The sequence below is a fragment of the Brassica napus genome, chromosome A8 (assembly GCF_020379485.1).
Source record: "Brassica napus cultivar Da-Ae chromosome A8, Da-Ae, whole genome shotgun sequence".
NCBI lineage: Eukaryota > Viridiplantae > Streptophyta > Magnoliopsida > Brassicales > Brassicaceae > Brassica > Brassica napus.
This window is the reverse complement of record NC_063441.1, coordinates 2,003,839-2,024,939: the sequence shown is the minus strand read 5'-3', so window position 1 is coordinate 2,024,939 and position 21,101 is coordinate 2,003,839. Positions and strand designations below refer to the sequence as shown.

The window sequence follows — 21,101 nt, the reverse complement described above, 5'->3', positions numbered from 1 at the left end:
TTTATAAACCAATAGCACTAGATTCTAAAATTAGAAAAATTAGGAAAAAGAGACATTCTCAACTTAAATATGTCCCAATATGATTCGTAGAAGATTATTTAGATAACGGAGATTTATATTTTTTTTAATACCATTATACCTTTCAATAAACCTAATTAATATTAATATTTAGTAATTGATTTATATTTTATTAAAAAGGAAAAAAAAAGTAAAAACAGAAGGGAAAAAAAAAGAAATCCACGAAAGAGGTATGGCTCATCCCGACCTCTAATCGTTTTCTTTAGCTCCTCACCACTGTGCTCTGCTCTGTGTCGACTTCGTCTCGTCGAATTCGTGGTCATGCTCTGTTCAATCGCTGCGACCAAGCTTCCTCCACGCCACGGCATCAACTCGTGACGTCACTCCTCCGTTTCGTATCCGAAGGCTCCAATCTCGTCGTGCTCTCTACCTCACTCCACTGTCTCCGTTACGTCGGAATCATCAGCTCTTACCGTCGTGGATCGAACGAAAGCTTGTCGAAGAGCAACAATGGCCGGCTTGGGTAATTTTGCAAGACAGGTCCTCAAATATTTGACTAATCACGGATTTTTCCCATAATTTAATGTTAGTACATATTGCTCCTATAATTAATTCCTTTTTTTGTCAACCTCCTAGAATTAATTCCAAAACTTTCAATTGTGAATCTAGACTAGCCAGTATTCTTATTTTTCAGCATTGATCCCTGAATTTTCTGTTGTTTTAATGTTTTCCCCAATCTTCCAAATTTACAAAAATATCCTTATGATTTTGTCTTAAACTTCCAAATGTGCACTTTTGACCCTGTTATATGAAAATTCAATATATACAAATAACCCATAAATTAATCTTGGATTAATCGATGATTAATTTTAAGATTTTTATTATACTTGATAGTATATAAACCCTAGTATACGTATCAAAGCAGCGTGAATCATGTGTTGTCTAGTGGTAAGTGTGTAGTTTTTTCTTGAACGACTCGGGTTTGAGTGAAAGAAAGAACAGTTTTAATGATTTTTTGACTTGGAAGAAAAGATACTGTACGAGATTTAGGGTAGACTTTGTCTGGATTTTGTGTATATTTAAGAAAGATATTAACCGAAATATAGATTTTTTTATATTTTCGTGATTTGGTTATAATATGTATCCTATATTGTGCAGAACAATGTAGAGAAGGTGTGAAGATTATTCTTCCGAAGGTGTACATAAAGTAAAAACCAGAACATGTTATTACACATAGACAAGAAAAGACAAATTATAGGATCGTGGCTATAAGTTGTAATAAAGCCATAGGTAGACTAACAACATTTTGATAGAATATAAGCTAACAAATTATAACTAAAATAGAATATACAAGAAAGTTTTGTTTGCGTTATATATCCAGGATAAATCTATGTATAATATTTAGTATCTGATTTCTAAACTAAGTAGATGACTATAATGAATATTCTATGAGTAGCTAGAACATAAAAATAAAATATGATTCCAGTATTTAAAAAAATTTAACATATACATAGTCATACTTAAGTTTCCAATGTTTTTCATATTTTTTTATATTTTTAAAATTTAGTTTACTATTTTTTCATTGGAAAAGAGTAAAACGTATCCAAAATAACCAAAAGTATCAAAAATTCTATTGTGACAAATAAAAATGGGGAAATTACATATTTACCACTTTCATGATACCACTTTTCATTTTTATCACCGCTAAAGAGACATTTTTAAAAATACATTCTTCATTAAGTGGCGAAAGACTCTTATGCCCTTGTTATTTTTATATATATTAAATCATTATTTAAATAAAAAAATAAAAAATAATTAAAATAAAAATAAAAAAAAGTAAAATTTTATTTTATGTTTTCGAACTATACTTTTTCAAATTCGAATTTTTTTTTCGATTTTTTTTATTTTTTTCTCAAATTTCGTTTTGAAAAACGAAAATTATGTTTGAAACAATTTTTTAAAATTTTTTAATATATTTTTAAGTATTTATTTATATATTTGTTAGAATCCTAAATTTCACATTCCAAAAACTCTATCTCACCTCTCAACTCTAAACACTAAGGGTATGACTGGTTTTCCCGCTACCACGCGCAAACGCAGCTTTTGCGGTTGGTAGCGGTTGCAGGCGTTTGCGGGAGGATAAAAAAAATTATTTTTTTTCCAAAACAATATAAATACAAAAATAAAAAATTCAATAAAAAAATTAAACTGAAATTATAAAAATGCTAAAATATATCAATTAAATTTTAATTAATATTATAAAACTTTAAAATAAAAATATTTTCTATATTTTTAAAAAATTAAAACTATAACTTTCTAAATATAAATTGTATATTTATTATAATATTATTATTTTTGATATTTTTATAATTGTATAAAATATAAATATTGTTAATTTATTATTTAACTGCTGCTGCATTTGGTAGTTAACCAGTCATAAGTATCCCGCAAACGCATAAATTTCTAACCGCATAACCAGTCGTACAAATCTCTTAAAACCGCTAGAAACCGCAACCATCCGCATCCGCAAACTCCCGCAACCGCAACCGCAACCGCTGCGGTTAAACCAGTCAGGCCCTAAGTCTAGATTAGTTAACCCTAAGGGTATAATTGTCTTTTACCTTCATTAAAAGTGGGGGTAAAAGTGGTTAGTGTAAACCTGAAAAGTGGTACTATGAATGCGTTATTTGTGGCAATTTCCCAATAAAAATTGAAAATGTTTCTTTTTTCCGATTCTCCTTTCTAAAAATTCTAGCAATCATATTATATATCTAACACCACTAACTCCTCTTAATAAAAATGTATTTTTGGGCAAATTAGACAAATTATAACAATTTGCAAATATTAAATAAATTTAGCATAGAGTCAAAAATAGTAATGTAATAACATTGTTGTGCTTATAATTTACTAGGTGTTTTTCTGCACCATGTGCAATAAAAAAATTTAAAAGATTTTTTAACAGATAAATATAAATTATATTTTAAAATAAAATTTTATTAATATTGTAAATTTTATTTTTCGTATCAATATTTTAATATAAATTTGATTTAATTAAACATAAAAATTATATTTAAGAATATGCATGTATATATTTGAAATTATAATCTTAGATAGATTTTCTATCTATTTATTTTAATTAAATATATTAAATACATTTGTAAAAGTTGCATAATTACCAAAAATTAAACAATATTTATAAAATTTGTAAATATATAAAAAATAATGATTTTACGATTAAATTTTTATTATTTTCTAAAAAAATTGTATACATTTTTGAAAATTTTAGTTATAAAATTGTATAATTTAAAAATATATAATAAAATTATATTTCAAAATTTATAATGCCATATTTGAATATATCTATTTTAATGATGATTTATGAGTTATTCTCATATTCTAAAAATATTTCTAAAAATATAAATTGACATTAAATATAATATATGAGTTATTTTCTATATTTTAAAAAGTTTACTAAAAATATAAAACTAACATTAAATATAATTGTCCAAGATATAATATATATCATTAATTTTAGTAATGATGTCACATCTGTTTTGAAATTGATTGTTGAAAGAAATCATTTCGCAAATATAGGTAGGGCAAAGAATTTTGCAAAATAGAGCGGCTGAGACAACCAACCCTCCGGCTAGAACTCATCGATTCCCGATGTTCTCGACGGTTATGAAGCCTTTACTGTCTCCGTCACCGTCGCTGTTTCGCCTTCCTCCCCTTTCTTCTTCTCTCTCAGTCCTCTTTCACGTCTTTCCCTTCTCCTCCTCCTCCTCTCCCTTTCATTCTCCTCATCCGATTACGCCTCTCCGTTCTTCCCGCCGCAACTACATTCCCCACCACGCGTCTCTCTCCGACCACTACCTCTCATGTTCCGTCCCTGAGAAGCCCCTTCGTGTAGCCGTCCTCCTCAGCGGCGGCGTCGATAGCAGCGTCGCCCTCCGCCTCCTCCACGCCGCTGGACACTCCTGTACCGCTTTCTACCTCAAAATCTGGTTCCAGGTCTGTGTCTGCTTCTTCATCTCATGTCTCTGTCTAGAAACATGGGGGTTTGTGATGTTTCTAATGTTCTGTAGGAAGGCTTTGAGAATTTCTGGAACCAGTGCCCCTGGGAAGACGACTTGAAATACGCTAAGCATGTCTGTGAGCAGGTACTTGTTCCTGACTGTGACTATGTTCTTGATTTTTATATTATGTTTTATTAGAAAAGGTTCATACTTTATATACTTAGAGCAATGAAAAGAGGATGTTTAATGCTTCTTGTGGTGTCATTTTTACAGGTTGGTGTACCTTTAGAGGTTGTGCATTTAACAGATGAATACTGGGAAAGAGTTGTAAGTTCTTTTTTGTTTCATTGCTTCTTCTTTTTTATTTAGAGTAGCCTAATGGTTTAGGTTTTCTGATGACATGTCAGGTTTCTTACATTATTGAGGAGTACAAATGTGGGCGTACACCTAACCCGGATGTTCTGTGTAATACTAGAATCAAGTTTGGTAAGCTCATGAAAAGACTTGTGCTTTTAGTTGAAGTGTGTGTGCTACTTTGACTAATCAGCTTTATCTTAATAGGGGCATTCATGGATGCAATCAGTGATATGGAGTATGATTACGTAGCTTCAGGTCATTATGCTAAAGTTGCCCATCCTCCTGCTGGTCCATCTGTTTTGCAACTATCACAAGACATGGTACTTCCACAAACACTCATCACTTAATCTGCCTTTAGTTTTCTGATCAGCATGTTTTAGAGAGAATGTTACTTATGTTGCATTTGCATGCTACTAATGCTTCTTAGGTACATTGCTTTTGTTTATAGGTGAAAGATCAGACCTACTTCCTCTCACATCTCTCTCAAACCCAGCTTAAGCGACTCCTGTTCCCACTTGGTTGCGTAAAGAAGGTGTTCAAACCTCTCAGCCATTTTGAAACGTATGAAAAAAACAATTTGTTTTATTAGTGGTTATCTTCATGCTTGCCTGCCTTTGTTATCTGATGCATAGGACGAAGTTCGGAAACTAGCCACACAATTTGATTTGCCAAACAAAGACAGAAAAGATTCACAAGGAATATGTTTCCTTGGGAAGGTAATTGTTCTTCTTCTGGTTCACAACAGCTTTATCCTTAGTGCAAGCTTGAAACATGTGAAATATGGTGTTCTGTAATAGATAAAGTTCAGCGACTTTGTTGGAAGACACATAGGAGAGAAGGAAGGGATTATATTAGAAGCTGAAACTGGTGACTTTCTCGGTAAGCATCGGGGATTTTGGTTTTACACTATTGGACAGCGTCAAGGCCTGCGTTTACCCGGTGGACCATGGTATGTTGTTGAAAAGGACACCAAGAACAATGTAGTGTTTGTCTCGAGAGATTACTACTCAATCGACAAGAGAAGGAGGGTTTTCCGTGTTGGATCCTTAAGGTGGCTTAGTGGGAAACCTTCAGGCAATGTTAGCCAGCTACGTTGCAAGGTAAAGAAAAGGATATGATCGGTTACTTTTTTACAAACAATGGCTACTTGGCACTGATAAGTTGAGTTTATAGGTGAGGCATGGGCCTGGCTTCTACAGCTGCAGCTTTGAAATGGAAGCGGAAGGAGATGTTGCGGTTGTACATCTTGATGAAGATGACCAAGGCTTAGCTGCTGGACAGTTTGCTGCCTTCTATGAAGGAACTGCTTGTATCGGGTCAGGTGTTATACTGGAGTCATGGGACGATCAATGTTTCCCTGTCTGTGAAAAAGCTCTTCAGCTTGCAGCTGTGGAAGACAAATCCAAACTCGGGAAACCTGTTAAAATCATGACGATGCCAGTGACTACATCTGTTGAGGCTGAGCCAGGAGAGACAAGTAGAGAAGAAAAGCTTCTCAACGCGTGAGACAGAGGAAATGGTGTAGTAGTTCGAAGAGTTGAAAACTAGAGAAGCAGATGTTGCTAGAGGATAAGATTAATATTATTTAGGAAAAACACTTTGTAACATTTGATAGTTTTGTTTTGTCTTCTTATATATATGGTGGCCTCATGGGAGATCATGTGTTGGTCATCTTGATGATTGCAACTATAACAATGCAAGTACTTATTCAATTGTCCGAGTCACAGCGTTCACCTCTTGCCAAGAGACCTCTACAAAGAGCAGCTTATTTCTGCATAGGAGAAGAGAAACATCTGTCTAAGCCAGAGATTGAATTGGCCGAGTCACAGCGTTCACCTCTTGTTCAAATAAGTTGTCACATATGTATCAGTATAATCAAAATTACTAGTATTAGATTTATGATTAGTCATACATATGTTAAGCATACATATTTCATGACTTTTTATAGAATATCTATCAGGTCATATGTATTCATTTTTTTTTCCTGAAAGTATTTTTTTTTGCGAAACTAGACAATATGACCAACAAATGTTACAATTATAGAATATCTATGTCATATGTCCAACAAACACTTTTTTTTGTCAACTTCCAACAAACACTTTGAACATAGAATATGACCAATTAAATTAAATTAAATTAAATTACTAGTATTATATTGGTCATTTTGAATTACTATAATTGATTACTACAAATGTTACAATTTGACCAAGAAACATTTTCAGGACAATACTTTTTATAGAATATCTATCAGGTCACTATGTCATATGTTTTCTCTACATGTAGACAATATATTTTGTAAGAAAAAAATAATATATATATATATATATATATTTTACATAGTAATCAATTATATGTCTAAGAATTCAAAATTACATTTTCATTAACTATCTTAATATGTGTGTGTGAATTTTTTTTTTTTGCGAAATTCCCTAAGATAGCCATTTTTAGTTTATTTTCACAAAATATATCTCAAAGAAGAAAATAACCAAAATAGGTTTTATTAAAGGGTAAATATGCATTTATACCCAAGAGTTAACTAATCTAGACTTAGGGTGTGGAGTTTTGGGATATGGTTTCAAAATTTTAAAAATAAAAAATAAATATTAAAAATTTTCAAAACAAAATGTGTTATTTTGATCATTTTATTTGTTGAGTGCTATTTTTGTGACAAACTTAAAAAGACTATATGAGAAAATTGCCTTTTTTTAAAAAACTAAATACATAATTTATTTAGTAAATAAATTATTTACATAATAAGCAATTAAGGTTACTTTTAATTGCATTTTTGTGCTAATTCATTAATGCACATGTCTGCATGTGTTTGGCAACAAAAACAGAGTATTTTCTCTACGAGTTAAGCAAAGGTTGTTCAAACAACTTAACTATAACTTCACCGAAAAGATTATGAAAGTTTGGCATCTTCTTCTTGTTTGTTTTCTGTTTATTCTCTTTTTCAATCATGGCAATCTTTGCGACTTTTGTTATTTTTTTTTTTGTTGAAATGTTAAATTTATTTGTCAACAAAAGAAAAAAATGTTTACAATACGGGAAAAATTGGAAAAATAGGTAGAGGCATTAGCTTAGGAGAAAAATAATAATTGATAAACTAAGTGGTTCTTCTCATCCACTCCATCATCACAGTGCTATAGAATGCCGCGTTTTTGCTGCGCAGGGACGAGACTCTGTTCCTGATCATCTTATCTATCTGTCGGATGAGTTCGTGGGCAGAGCGGAAGAGGCCGTTGTGTTTGCGACTGTTTCGTTCTCTCCAGACACTGTGGAGCACAGTTTGGAAGGAGAGACGTAGGAGGCAAGTTACAGTGGCGGTTCGTCGGCGAGAGAGGAGCATCGTGATAGTGATGTTCCAATCTGGGTTTGGTCTTGGCAGCAGTGATCCTATCGTCTCTGTCCATACAGTATATGTATACGGACAGGCGAAGAACAGGTGATCTCGCGTTTCCTGTGGCTCACCACAGAGGCGACAGTGTTGGTGTTCTCCCCAAGCTTGGGTGCGGTCACCTGTAGAAAGACGATTCCTAACTGCGAGCCACGCGATGAAGGAGCATCGAGGAATAGCTTGTGGAAACCAAACTAACTCGCTCCAAGTCACTGCAGGACTTCTCACTCGTATCTGGTCCCAAGTTCTAGATGAAGAAAAACAGGCCTTGTAGTCGTCCTCCCGATGTCGCCATAGCAGCCTGTCGCTTTCTGCGTCCACTACCGGAGCTGGAATATCATGGATACGAGCTATCATCGCCCGTAGGTGATAGCTGCGGCATCGTCTAATGCTCCATTGTCCAGACGTGGCTGCATCAGCAACAGTTGCATAGCGAGTAATACCGAGGAGCTGTGTACCAGAGTCACCTGCCACATCGATCAGCTTCCCCATGTTTAACCAATTGTCAAACCAGAATAAAGTTGTCCTCCCATTGCCGATTTCAGACCGGAGAAATGGTGCTGCTTGTTGCCGGAGCTTGAGAAGCTTTCGCCAAATCCACGAGCCAGAACCTGTATCGGTGACGTCCCAAAAGCATCGCTGACACAGAAGATTCTGTTTAGTCCAAGCGACCCACAACGAGCCTGAGTTCGTAAGTAGACGCCATATTAAACTGAGAGCAAAGACCCCTGAAGACTTTTGTTATTGTCCCTTTTGGTTTGCTCTTCTTGGTGTCAGGCCTCATCATCAACCTCATTCAGGTCATTCACTACTTACATAAAAAAATATATTTATTTTAATTTAAATGACTTCTCAATAGAAGAGACTGGTTGATACGTGTTTTCGAACACAGCTTGTGTTATTCATCTTTGTTCGTCCTGTCTCAAGAAATGTGTATAGAAGAACCAACACAAGTGTTGTAGAGTTACTTTGGTTGCAGCTCATATGGCTCGTTGATTGGTGGGCCTTTATGAAGGTTTGTTGATTCGTTTCAGTTTCTTTATCTGTTCTTTAGTAATAATGTAGTGATTGTGATGTTTTGATACTCCAGATAAATTTGTATGCTGATGCAGAGGCTCTTGAACTACTTGGTAAGATGATTATGTAATTCGGCTTCTTATAAGTCTCATGGATATTTAAGCGTTCATGATTATTACAACACCTTCAGGTAAAGAACATGCACTTGTCTTAAGCAACCATAGAGGTGACATCGACTGGCTCGTCGGATGGGTCATGGCTCAGGTCTTGAAACAATACTTCTTCAGGACATTTCTTGATTTCTGTAAAACTCTAGGAAAATCTCTATTCCTGTCTCTGAAATATTGTATATCATTACGATGACAGCGCTCAGGCTGTCTGGGAAGTACTCTAGCAATCATGAGGAAAGAAGCCAAGTATTTTCCAGTGAGTTTGTTTCATAAGTGAGCCTTACTCAAAAAGTTATAAGTTTATTCTTTGGTTTACTGAAACACCTCAATTCTATCACAGATAGATCATAGGTTGGTCCATGTGGTTTTCAGAATACATCTTCTTGGAAAAAAATTGGGCTAAGGATGAAAAGATCCTCAAGGTTAAGATATGTTTCATGTTATTGATTTTTTAATTGAGCTAAAACAATTTTGTGACTTATGTAACTGAATCTAACATCACGATTTTTTGCAGGCAGGTTTTAATCAACTGAAGGACTTTCCTACCACATTATGGTTGGGTCTTTTTGTCGAAGGAACTCGTTTCAATCAAGCAAATCTTGAAGCTGCTAAGAATTATGCATCTCTAAAAGGCTTACCAACTCCTCGCAGTGTTTTGATTCCTCGTACAAAAGGTGAGTTTTACCATAACTCGTGCTTCCCTTCAGGTTATTTTATGAGCTTTTGCTTATATTTACTTGCATGGTTTGTAACATCAGGGATTTGTTTCAGCGGCAACTCACATGCGCTCGTTTGTTCCTGCGATCTATGACTGCACATAGACAGTTGATAAGAAACAGACCACACCAACACTGCTTAGGATGTTCAGTGGCCAATCATCTGAGGTAACAAAAGACTTTATCAATGACTCAATGTGTCAGTTATATAGCTCTTGCTTTAGATTGATCTACTCTCACTTATGTTTCTTCTTTTTCTCTGAAGGTGAATTTGCAGATGAGACGTTACAAAATGAGCCAACTGCCAGAAACCGCAGATGGCATTGCACAGTGGTGCCAAAATCTGTTTGTCGCCAAGGTTTGACAAATTAAACAAATCCTCATCATCAAACTTTTTTTCATATGGTCTCTCATCTCTTTTGTAAAAGCAGGATGCTCAACTTGAAAACTACTTCACAAATGATGTGTTCAGCGACTTGGACGTTCACCAAATTGGCCGGCCAATCAAACCACTGATCGTAAGAACCTATCAGATTATTTGAAACTGTTGCTAGAACTAACCATCTCTCTCTTTGTGGAACCGTCTGGAAACAGGTGGTGTTAACTTGGTTCTGTCTCCTCATATACGGCAGCATCAAGCTACTTCAGTGATTCTCCATGGTCCAGATCATCTGTTTCTTTGTCTTTTTCTTGGTGGTTGCAACTTCAACAGTGGGACTTCTAATCCAATCTTCCTAATCAAGGGGCACAGTTCCTAACAACCTCTACCAGAACTCTCCCCTCCAGACAGAGACTTCACGTTGCCTTGATTATTTTTCTATCAAATAAATAACCCACATGTATATCATGTATATTATTTTATCTCACATAAGCCATCATCATGAAGACACGTAAGCTTTTAGCAGTTTTAGTCAACAAGCTTTTTAGTTGTTTCATTCAAAGTAATGTCATGTCAAGAACTGGACACGCTTTTAGTTGTTTCATCATGTCTTCCAAGACGATGTAAGCAATCATAGATCTTCTCAGACTCTTGTCTCGACCATGTGTCTAGCGATGAATCTCAAGTAAACTCCATTAACCTCAATGAAGCTGCAAGAAGTGTTCTCTACGCCTCTCTCATTCATCCTCCTCCATGCTCCCTTCGCATCTTCCCACATATTAAACTCTCCTGTATGCGTCCACAGGCAAAAGATATTTTGAACCCTTAAAATGTATCTATCCTATTAAAATAGAAGTCATGACTTATTTCATGTGTGATTTTTTTATTTAGACCATCCTTAAATTTTTTATTAAATTTTAAATAACTTAATTATAATATCTTTTTATTTTATTTGAAATACTAATAAATATCTTAAAGAAATGTCTAAGAAATCTATCAAATATCTTTTAGAATCTTTTTAAAATATATTTTCGAAATTAATTAATTAAAATTTTAGTTAACTCAAAGTATAATTAGAAGCTAAATTTTAGTTTAGTTTTGATTGTAATTTTTTTATTAATTATATAAAATACTTTTAATATATTTTAATGATAATAACAATTTTAAATTTATTTAATTTTCAAAATTAAATTTAAGAAGTATTTTAAAAGATGTTTTTAAAAAGCAATATTCATTTCTATTTCTAATTTAAAAATAAAAATTCTTATAGATTAAGCACAGAAATTATGACTTATTTCATATGTAGTTTTTAAAATTTAGACCACTTAAAAGCCACACCTTTAAATGTTTTTACCATGTTTAACTAATTAACTTACACCTTTTTTCATGGATGAAACATTTGATCTTTATTTATATCGTATATGTAAGACTTTACTCTACTGCTATTAATGTCTGTATACTCCATGAGTTAAAAAACAATTGGGTTTATTATTTAAACAACTATACTAAATTGGTTTAATTAATAACTTAATTTAATTTCTAAATATGTTTCAAATTTAGAAATAAAACAACAATTATGCAAATCATTATTTTTACATAATAATGTTTCAAAATAAATTTTGTTGCAAAAATACAAAATTTATAAACTTTATAATAGTAATATTATTCGTCACACAATTATTATTATATAATTAGATAATATATAACGCCAAGTTATATTAATTTATTGATATATTTTATTGCATAATCTAAAATATATTAGTATTAAAAAAACGCACGGTTGTGCGGATCAAGATCTAGTCTATATTATTAAAACTAAAGTACACATTGAAATTGTTTGGAAACATGAATAGCAGTATAAATGATAATTGTTTGAAAAACATGGATTGCAATATAAAAGGAAGTATAATGTACTTTTAGTAATTTAATTAATATAATTACATTAATTATTTTTCTATATTCCATTCAGTTTAACAATTTCATTAATTATATTACCTTAACAATATCATTAATTATATCACTTATTAGTTAATCGACATTAACTTTGCGTTAAGGATTTGGAGATCCTACTTATATGGAGAAGTCGTGGAAGTATTCACAGATCATAAGAGTCTCAAGTACTTGTTCACACAGCCTGATCTAAACCTCCGACAAAGGCGATGGATGGAGTTTGTGGCGGATTACGACTTGAAGATTCAATATCATCCAGGCAAAGCTAATGTTGTCGCAGATGCACTAAGTCGTAGAAAGTTGGCGTCCGATGTTGGAAAGGAAGTGGAAGCGTTATCAAATGAACTCAAGTTGATGACGTTACAGGCAATTGAAGGAGAACCAAGTGAGTCCTTAGGCACGCGTGCCGTAAACCAAGCAGGTTTACTCGCACGGATCAAAAAAGAGCAAGAATGTGATGAAAAGCTAAAGATAATCATCGAGGAAGTCAAGAATCCTGAAGGTACAAACCCAAGTGGTTATCATGTGGCGGCAGATGGTACACTTTTACTTAATGGGAGGATATCAGTACCACAGGGAGAAGGGCTACGAGATGAGATTTTGAAGTCGGCGCATCACTCGTTACTCAGTATCCATCCCGGGAGTACGAAAATGTATCGAGATATCCGAAAGTATTATCATTGGCCAGGAATGAAGAAGTCAGTGGCGCGATGGGTGGCTCAATGTCAAACTTGTCAACAAGTCAAAGTCGAGCATCAGATTCCAGGAGGATTATTACAAAGCTTACCAGTACCTCAGTGGAAATGGGATTCCATATCCATGGACTTCATCACTGGGTTACCGCCGGCTAGAGGAAGATTAAATAATGCAATATGGGTGATTGTCGACAGATTGACAAAAGTGGCGCACTTGTTACCTATGAAGGAAACCGATAAGGTAGAAGTATTGGCAGAGATGTACGTGGATCAGATTGTGAAGTTGCATGGTGTGCCAACAGATATAGTCTCTGATCGAGATCCTAGATTCACCTTAAATTTTTGGAAGGCGTTACAAAAAGCAGTGGGAACTAAGTTGTTTATTAGCACCGCGTATCATCCCGAGACGGACGGCCAAACCGAAAGAACCATTCGAACCATAGAGGATATGATGCGGATGTGTATATTGGATTGGGCGGGAAGCTGGGAAAAGCATTTACCATTAATCGAGTTCTCCTACAACAACAACTTTCATTCTAGCATAGGTATGGCACCATATGAGGCGCTTTATGGGAGGCCATGCAAAACACCTTTATGTTGGACCGAAGTTGGAGAAAGAAGAGAGTTTGGACCCGAAATTGTTGAAGAGACGATGAAAAAGTTGGAGATCATTCAAACCAATATGAAAAAAGCGCAGGATAGACAAAAGAAGTACGCCGATCAATCAAGGCGAGAAGAGGTGTTCAGTATTGGTGATTGGGTTTATCTGAAAGTGTCAGCTCAGAAAGGAAAAGATCGATTCGGGAAAGTCGGGAAACTTGCGGTAAGATTCATTGGGCCTTACCAGATTGAAGAACGAATCGGAGATGTTGCTTACCGTCTCAACCTGCCCGAAGAAATGCGGATACATCCGGTGTTTCACGTATCAATGCTACGGAAGCATGTTCATGATCCCAAAGCTATTGAGACGGAGCAAATTGAAAACTTGCAAACAAATCTCACTTATCCACAGGGACCGATCCGAATAGGTGAACGTCGAATATGAAAACTAAAGAACCGAGAGATTCCTCAAGTCCAAGTCTTCTGGGGTAAGCGAAACCGTGTAATTGTGACCTGGGAGGATGAGTCAAGATTCAAAGCATCGCATCCAGAATTCTTCCATGAAGATGTAGTGATGGAAAAAAAGGGATCATCCTAGAGAATTCGGGGACGAATTCTAATAAGGGGAGGAGGATGTAATATCCCGTCTTTCTGAGAAAGATTTATTTTTAAATAAATAATTCAACATAATAAATTCTCAGAAATAATTTTTTTTTTGGAAAGAAAAATACAAAGCTAAACACAAGAAGTGATCGATGCATTGAAAGTAAGTTAGTAGTTTAATTGGATAATTAAGCTATTTCTTTTAAAAGGAGAAAAGTGATCGATGAGAATGGTGTTTTGATTACTAAGTTTGGGTTAATTAATCAAGCTGAGAAGAAAAGAGGAGATAAAGAAATATTTTATATTTCTTATAGCTTGGCTGCAATCAACGTGTTTGATAGGAAAGAAAGAAGAATGAATCATACAGGCTTGCTTTGTCATCATCAGGTGTCTAAACAAGAAAGGAAGAAAATAAATAATATGCTTACTCATGTTTATGAGTATCACGTGGCCAACTTGAAAGCAAATGACTTCCCTGAGTCATTGTCTTGGAAACGTGGTCAAAGATGGGAAGGAGAGAGTGTGATACTTGTCACCACCTCATAGATCTTAGTTAACTATAAAAGGAAGGTCAACCTCTTCCATTTCTCCACTTACGTGATCAAGAGAGAAGAAACGTGATCAAGAGAGAAGAAAGGAGAGCAAGAAGAGAAAAGAAATAAAGAGAAGAAAGAAAAGAAGAAAAGAAATAGAAGAAAAAATAATAATAATAATAAATAATTTAAGGAGCTGCTTGGAAAGGCAAGACGTGTTACAAAATTGCGGGATTAACGGTACAGAATCAAGACGAGGATTTGGAAGAATAAAAAGGGTTTGGTCAGTTTCCGGAATCAGAAAGTCAAGCCACATCGGTTAATTACTGTGAGTCACGGTTAATTGTTTGTTAACAAATTTTTAATGCAGGTTCTTGACATCGGAGACGGTTTCCGAGCTAGGATAGCCGGACCGGTCTAGGTGTCAGTTTGTGGATCCGAGGCTTGAGACGATATTTGGGCTAAGTGGATAGCAAGACTAGTCTAAGCACCCGGATTATTGTGATTGTGTGATTATTATATGTTGTTATAGTATGTACCTCGTGTTGGTACTGTTGTGTGAGAACCTCGTGGTGGTTTTAGTAGTAGTTTGCAGGTCATTGCTTTCTCAAACGGTACCACTAAGCCGGTCGTGGTCCGGAAAGTGGTGGGCTCGGTTTAACTTGGCTTGATCACCAAGGCCGAGTGTCACACGTGGATGTGACAGCCCCCGGCGAGTCCGATAGAGGACCGGGGCACGGCGATTCCGATTGAGGACCGTGACCGGGTGATTTCCGAGCGCCTACGTCTGTGTGGTGTAATAGTGAAGGGATTGCCGGTGTCCTATGTGGAGGAAGAATGATTCTGTTGGGCCCTAGGAGTACATGTATATGGTTTATTGAAATGACACTCATAAAGAGTGTTTTGATTTAATATGGTTTAAAGCTTTATTGCTTAAATCGGTATTGCTTTACGATCTTGAATACTGATTGTTGAACTACCCGTCTTACTTGTGTTTGGGGTTGGGTTTAGAATGACGGGTAGTTATATATGCTAGATAGGGAACCCTGGCTCACTGAGTGAAACTAGTTCACTCACTCCTCACATCCTTTTGCAGGTGACCAGTAGAAAAGACCGTAGCACTCGCGGAACTGTAGGAGCTTGTGTAGATTGGACATCTTTTGCTAAAGACTCGTTTTCAAGATATATGAATGTATGTTTTACTTTCGACTGCGTCCATGGACCATATGTATAATATTTTGGGCTCGTGAACTTCATGTTTTATATATATGAAATAAAGTATGTTTAATATTCGTGACGTGTTGAGTCTGATATTAGGTTAGTCCAACCTAACACAACTCTATGACTCGGTACGGGTTGCAAAGCCTCAGGCCGAAGATTAGAGGAAACGAGTTTTGAATGGATATTCTGGGTTACAGAATTATGTTTTGTGACTTGGAAAGTTTATTCTAAACCCGTTGTGACACTTCCGGACTTAGCAGAGGAAGGTCGTTCGGGCATGTTCTTATTTGATTGTTGCCCGACTGACTGACCAATGTCTAAAATGGTTCGGGGGTGTTACAGTCACAATGACAATGAAGCTGCATTTTAGAGAGAATGTCACGTGTTGGGTGTAATGTGTGCATTTGTGCCTAGTGTTGTAGGCTAATAATGCTTCTTAAGTACATTTCTTTGGTTTTTAGTAGCTCTACCATTTAATGTGTGTTTTTCTTTATTTTCAGGTGAAAGATCAGACCTACTTCCTCTCACGTCTCTCAAACCCAGCTTAAGCGACTCCTGTTCCCATTTGGTTGCGTAAAGAAGGTATTGGAGGACGTTCTATATTTGCAAAACTATGAAAGATTTTTACTCTACTAGTACTACCTCTCTTCCATTTCAAAACGTTTGAATTAATTTGTTAGTGGTAATTTTCATGCCTTTGTTATCTGATGTACAAGAAGAGGTTCGCAAACTAGCCACACAATTTGTTTTGGTAAATAAACGGTGACGCTCTATTCTACTCCCATTGAGGACCGTGACCGGGCGATTCCCGAGCGCCTACGTCTGTGTGGTGTAATAGTGAAGGGATTGCCGGTGTCCTATGTGGAGGAAGAATGATTCTGTTGGGCCCTAGGAGTACATGTATATGGTTTATTGAAATGACACTCATAAAGAGTGTTTTGATTTAATATGGTTTAAAGCTTTATTGCTTAAATCGGTATTGCTTTACGATCTTGAATACTGATTGTTGAACTACCCGTCTTGCTTGTGTTTGGGGTTGGGTTTAGAATGACGGGTAGTTATATATGCTAGATAGGGAACCCTGGCTCACTGAGTGAAACTAGTTCACTCACTCCTCACATCCTTTTGCAGGTGACCAGTAGAAAAGACCGTAGCACTCGCGGAACTGTAGGAGCTGGTGTAGATTGGACATCTTTTGCTAAAGATTCGTTTTCAAGATATATGAATGTATGTTTTACTTTCGACTGCGTCCATGGACCATATGTATAATATTTTGGGCTCGTGAACTTCATGTTTTATATATATGAAATAAAGTATGTTTAATATTCGTGACGTGTTGAGTCTGATATTAGGTTAGTCCAACCTAACACAACTCTATGACTCGGTACGGGTTGCAAAGCCTCAGGCCAAAGATTAGAGGAAACGAGTTTTGAATGGATATTCTGGGTTACAGAATTATGTTTTGTGACTTGGAAAGTTTATTCTAAACCCGTTGTGACACTTCCGGACTTAGCAGAGGAAGGTCGTTCGGGCATGTTCTTATTTGATTGTTGCCCGACTGACTGACCAATGTCTAAAATGGTTCGGGGGTGTTACAGTCACAATGACAATGAAGCTGCATTTTAGAGAGAATGTCACGTGTTGGGTGTAATGTGTGCATTTGTGCCTAGTGTTGTAGGCTAATAATGCTTCTTAAGTACATTTCTTTGGTTTTTAGTAGCTCTACCATTTAATGTGTGTTTTTCTTTATTTTCAGGTGAAAGATCAGACCTACTTCCTCTCACGTCTCTCAAACCCAGCTTAAGCGACTCCTGTTCCCATTTGGTTGCGTAAAGAAGGTATTGGAGGACGTTCTATATTTGCAAAACTATGAAAGATTTTTACTCTACTAGTACTACCTCTCTTCCATTTCAAAACGTTTGAATTAATTTGTTAGTGGTAATTTTCATGCCTTTGTTATCTGATGTACAAGAAGAGGTTCGCAAACTAGCCACACAATTTGTTTTGGTAAATAAACGGTGACGCTCTATTCTATTCCCACCCCCCCCCCCCCCCCCCCCCCATTGACCATAGTTCCATTTCCCCATCAAATAAAAGTTCAAATCCTATTTTCACACCAATATGAAAGTTCGAATTCTAATTCCACATATATTAGAAGTTCTAATTATATTTTCACACAAACGTAGGTTAACTACGGTTTACTATTTACCAATTAAACCAATTACTTGTTTTATCCAATAAAGTAGCCAATTAAACCGAAATGATCCAATATAAATCGGGTCTTAACTAATCTGACCCGATTTAAACCCTTGTTTACCCGGAAACAAAATTCCATTTTTTTACCTTTCCCCCTTTTGAAACCCTAGATTCAGAGCAGTAAAATTGACGAACCTCCAAATGAAATTCGACGTCGATTTCGAAGGGATTGTTTGCTTATAGTCGAATTAAATGGATGTTACTAGTGCTCAGCAGGATCCATATTTTTCGTGAAGAATCCAATGACGAAGAGGAGATGGAGATAAACGCTTTCCGCATTGAAGAAGCTGTAGTTCCGTTCACCGTCGAGCCTCATATCTGACACTATTGATGATCCACTCAAATCTCCAGAGACATTACTCATCCTTCCCTTCAATCTCTGGATTTTCCCAATTCGATTTTTGTTTTGGGGTTCGTATGTTCTTTGAGATGAGATTAGGATATTTTAAGGGTTGAAATAGGTCGGATCAGGACAATGATTTTGAGTAGGGGTGGGCACTTTACCCGAAATCCGAAGTGGCACCCGAACCCGATCCGAAAAACCCGAACCGAAATCCGAACCGAAGTAGCAAAATATCCGAACGGGTATTAAATCAGGAGAGATTAGATATCCGAACCCGAACGGGTAATATCCGAACCCGAATGGATATCCGAAGATAACCGAACATATGTATAATTAACCTTATATTTTTAATTTACATTTTTCATTTTATATAAAATATTTATATTGATACTACACATACTTTAAATTCATATGATATACATACAATTACGTAGAAGATAATTTGCTATGCACTTAAAATACATGTCAAACTTTTTATTTCAACAATTAACAAAAAGTTACATCCAAAATTTAAAAACAATAACCAAATTAATGTCTTTTTAGTTTGAAAATGTTATGTCCAAATCTAATAACCATTCAATCTATTAAAAATACAAAAAAATAGTTAAGTGAAAGTTATATATTTAAATACAAGAAATTTGAAAAATGAAAATTTTAATTTTTTTTTTCAAAATCTAAATATCCGAACCCGATCCGAAATAACCGAAACCGAACTAAAAATACCCGAACCCGACCCGAAGTACAGAAATACCCGAACGGGTTCTACACCTCTATACCGAAATACCCGAAAATCCGAAATACCCGATCCGAACCCGAACGGGTACCCGAACGCCCACCCCTAATTTTGAGAACTGAATCGGGTTTGTTATTGGTTTGGTTTTGTCCAAATCGGTTTAAGTACGGTGTAATATTAGTTGGCCTAGATTAACCAAAAATATCGTATATATGTGGAATTAGAATTCGAACTTTCATATTGGTGTGGAAATAAGATACAAACTTTCATACGATGGAGAAATGGAACTATGGTCAAAGTATGTGTAGATTTGGTGATATATGATAGTTCTGGGGAAATATAGAGCCTCACCCCGCCAAATAAGGACATAAAACATTCACAAAGAAAATGTTTCCTTGGGAAGGTAATTGTTCTTCTTCTGGATTACAACAGCTTTACCTAGTTAGTGCAAGCCTGAAACATATGAAAATATGGTGTTCTATAATAGATAAAGTTCAGCGACTGTTTTGGAAGACACATAGTGTTGGGATTTATTAAATTCATGTCCAACTCTATACTGTTTGATTAGTACAATATCGTCCACTTTATGGCCCTAGGCAAGCCCGCATGGTTTTACTTTTGGTTTCCTTTCCAAAAGGTCTCGTACTAATTAGAGTTGGACATCTCTCTATATATTAGACATTACTTCGTCTAACTTCCAATGTGGGACATTCTCCCCCTAAACTAAGGACCACACTATTCTCGTTTGTTTTTTTCTTTGAAAATTCTTCTCCACAACGTCACAGGTACCATGATCTTCTGACTAGTCTTTGCCAAACCTCCATTTCCATCTTGAAGGGTCCCCATTCTTACTTAAATGGTATTTTGGTCTTCTTGCAGATCTTCGTCAACCTGGGGCTCTGATACCAATGTTGGGATTTATTAAATCCATGTCCAACTCTATATTGTTTAATTAGTACGATATTTTTTACTTTGGACCTTAGGCAAGCCCGATGGTTTTACTTTTGGTTTCCTTTTCAAAATGTCTCGTACTAATTAGAGTTGCACATCTATTTATATATTAGACATTACTTCTTCTAACTTCTAATGTGGGACTTTGTTTGATATCTCACACATAGGAGATAAGGAAGGGGTTATACTGGAAGCTGAAACTGCAAACTTTCTCAGTAACCATCGCGGATTTTGGTTTTACACAATTGGACAGCGCCAAGGGTTGCGTTTACTGGGTGGACCCTGGTACGTTGTTGAGAAGGACACCAAGAACAATGTTGTGTTTGTCTCGAGAAACTACTACTCAATCGACAAGAGAAGGAGGGTTTTCCGTGTTGGCTCTTTATTAGTGGGAATTAGACAATGTTAGCCAGCTTCTTTGCAAGGTAAAAAGAATATCATTTGTTAGTTTTCTACACACGATAGCTACTTGGCACTGATAACTTGAGTTTTATAGGTAAGGCATAGGCTTGGCTTCTTCAGCTGCAGCTTTGAAATGGAAGCAGATGGAGATGTTGAGGTTGTACATCTTGATGAAGATGACCAAGGTATAGCTGCTGGACAGTTTTTTGCCTTCTAGGAAGGAACCAATTGTACCGGATCAGGCGTTATACTGGAGTCATGGGACGATCAGTGTTTCCCGGTCTGTGCAAAATCTCTTCAATTCGCGGCTATGCAAGACAAAACTAAACTTGGGAAATCTGTCAAAATCATGACCATGCCAGTTACTACATCTGTTGAGGCTGAGCCAGGAGAGACAAGTGAAGAAGAAAAGCTTGTCAACGCCTCACTACAAGAAAACATCGGGATACTGAGGGAAAAAATCGTCGTTATGTCGTCGGAATAACGCTATTCCGACGACATACCGACGAAAAAAGTCCTCGGAAATATCTCCTCGGAAATTCATACTTCCTCGGAATTCCGTCGGAAATTTCCGACGGAATTCCGAGGAAACAAAATTCCGAGGAAACTCCGAGAAACATATGTTCGTCGGAAGGTTCCTCGGAATATACCGATGGAATTCCGATGGTCAAATCCTCGGAAGTTTCGACAAAACATTCCTCGGAATGTTTATCGGAAAATTCCGAGGAACATATGTTCCTCGGA

The 21,101-nt window shown here is 36.0% G+C and overlaps 1 protein-coding gene and 2 pseudogenes across 1 annotated transcript; all 3 read left to right on the top strand.

The window, feature by feature from the left end:
* Positions 1 to 216: 216 nt before the first annotated feature.
* LOC106427425 (tRNA-specific 2-thiouridylase MnmA-like) lies at positions 217 to 6,103 on the top strand. The gene is made up of 10 exons (XM_048738492.1): positions 217 to 558; positions 3,613 to 4,029; positions 4,104 to 4,178; positions 4,308 to 4,361; positions 4,442 to 4,520; positions 4,596 to 4,711; positions 4,840 to 4,923; positions 5,024 to 5,107; positions 5,189 to 5,491; positions 5,565 to 6,103. Exons 1-10 carry the CDS (start codon positions 529 to 531, stop codon positions 5,895 to 5,897), a joined length of 1,575 nt encoding a protein of 524 aa, XP_048594449.1. The 5' UTR covers positions 217 to 528; the 3' UTR covers positions 5,898 to 6,103.
* A 2,175-nt stretch (positions 6,104 to 8,278) lies between these two features.
* Positions 8,279 to 10,519, top strand: LOC106427463 (annotated as a pseudogene).
* A 6,756-nt stretch (positions 10,520 to 17,275) lies between these two features.
* LOC106427464 lies at positions 17,276 to 20,845 on the top strand (annotated as a pseudogene).
* Positions 20,846 to 21,101: the final 256 nt, after the last annotated feature.